General features: G+C 40.4%; 1 protein-coding gene across 1 annotated transcript; it reads right to left on the reverse strand.

Moving 5' to 3' along the window:
- Window positions 1–58: 58 nt before the first annotated feature.
- LOC109337698 lies at window positions 59–1608 on the reverse strand (the record flags this gene model as incomplete). Its single annotated transcript, XM_019574723.1, has 1 exon — window positions 59–1608. A coding segment is annotated over one exon (1550 nt), but the record flags the coding sequence as incomplete, so codon positions are not given.
- Between the last annotated feature and the right edge of the window lie 120 nt (window positions 1609–1728).

A 1728-nucleotide genomic window follows, 5' to 3' on the forward strand; every position in this document is an offset into this window, starting at 1 on the left:
AGCTGAACAAAAAAGAACTAGGTTTAATATGACTAGTAGTAGAAATTAAAGCAAAAACTTGAGATGTAGTAGGAGAAATATGAGATTTCTTGGAGGCAGACTTGGGAATAAGATTGGAGAAGGCATAGAGGCCCTCTGAAGTGAGAGTCCCTTGAAGGAGAACCTCATCAGAACCCTGTGATTTGACAACACAATAGTTAGGGTGGAACTCAAAATAACATGAGTTGTCTTTTGCAAACTGAGATACACTCATTAGATTTTTGGTTATTGTTGGAACAAGCAATAGGTTTTGTAAAGATAAAGAAGTAGTGAAATTTGTAGAATGAAAATAGGTGTTACCACTACTTGTGATAGGAGCTTTGGCTCCATTACCCATATAGATCTGGTCTGGTCCAAAATGTTCAGTAGGCTCATGTAGCAAGGATGAATCTGATGTAAGATGATTTGTAGCACCAGAGTCAGGATACCATAGTGAAGATCTGGAGTCTTGACTGCTAGTTTCAGCATTCATAGCATAGCTTGGACCTGGATGGTGATAAGCATAAGGAGGCAAAGGTGAATGTCCTCTGTAGAAATTTCCAGACTGAACATTAGGATAGCCTTGACCAAAACCTTGATGAACCACAGGTGAGTATGGTCTGGTCATTGTTCCAGGAGAGTAGGATCCATGTGGAGTAGATGGCCTTGAATACATGTTTGAAGTTGGAGCTCCATACTGATTTTGATGTTGATACTGTCCATAGAAGTGAGAAGGTGTTAATGTGCCATGATGACTATCATAGGGAGCATAGTAACACCATGAAATATCATGTCCTGGTTTCCTGCAATAGTCACAAAAGAAGCTGCCAGGACGAGTGAAATTTCTACCAGAACGAAAACCACGTCCACCACGTTTTCCAGAACGTCCACCTCGAGTTTGAGTGTAGAAACCAGACTGAAAATTGCCTGGAGGTCTTGGTAAGATGCCAGAGTAGTGTGGAGAATGAGAATGAACAGTAGGAGATGGCATTGATACAGAAAGAGGGGATTGAGGTGGAGATTGAGCAACCATATTTGCTGAGAGAGCATCAGACACAGACTGGTTTTTGTTCTTGGCTAATCTTGATTCAAAAGTTAGTAAAAATTGTTCCAATTCATGAATTGAGGGAGAATTAACTTGGCTTTCAACAGATGTAATAACATTCTGAAAATCTTCATTTAAACCATCCAGAATGCAGTCAACATTTTCTTCAAGAGATATTGGTGTTCCAATTGAAATTAGAGAATCAGTTAGGGATTTCACCTTAGAGAAAAATTCAGAGATAGTCATGGAACCTTGAGAGAGAGACCTAAGCTGAGTTCGTAATTGACGACTTCTAGCTTTTGTATGTGAGTTACAAAAAGCATGTAATTCACTCCATAACTGCCAGGAGTGAACACATCCAACTACTCGTGGATGAAGAGCTTCTGAAATTGAATTGAGGAGCCACGAAAACACTGCTTGATCTTGTTCTTCCCAAGCTAAGTAACCAGGGCTCACATGATGCGTGTTACGGTCTGAATCAGATAGAAATCGTTGAGGAACATCACTGGAATGAATAAATCGTAAAGTACGATTTGATTTCAAGACTGCAAGCACGAATTGGCTCCATGTGAGGTAGTTATGTTCAGTGAGCTTTGTATTTGGCGTTTGAAGAGAGAGTTGAAGGTTGAGCACGAAGAGGTGTGGCAGCAGAAGACGAGAGAGGA

Source organism: Lupinus angustifolius, unplaced genomic scaffold (assembly GCF_001865875.1).
Source record: "Lupinus angustifolius cultivar Tanjil unplaced genomic scaffold, LupAngTanjil_v1.0 Scaffold_9_160, whole genome shotgun sequence".
NCBI lineage: Eukaryota > Viridiplantae > Streptophyta > Magnoliopsida > Fabales > Fabaceae > Lupinus > Lupinus angustifolius.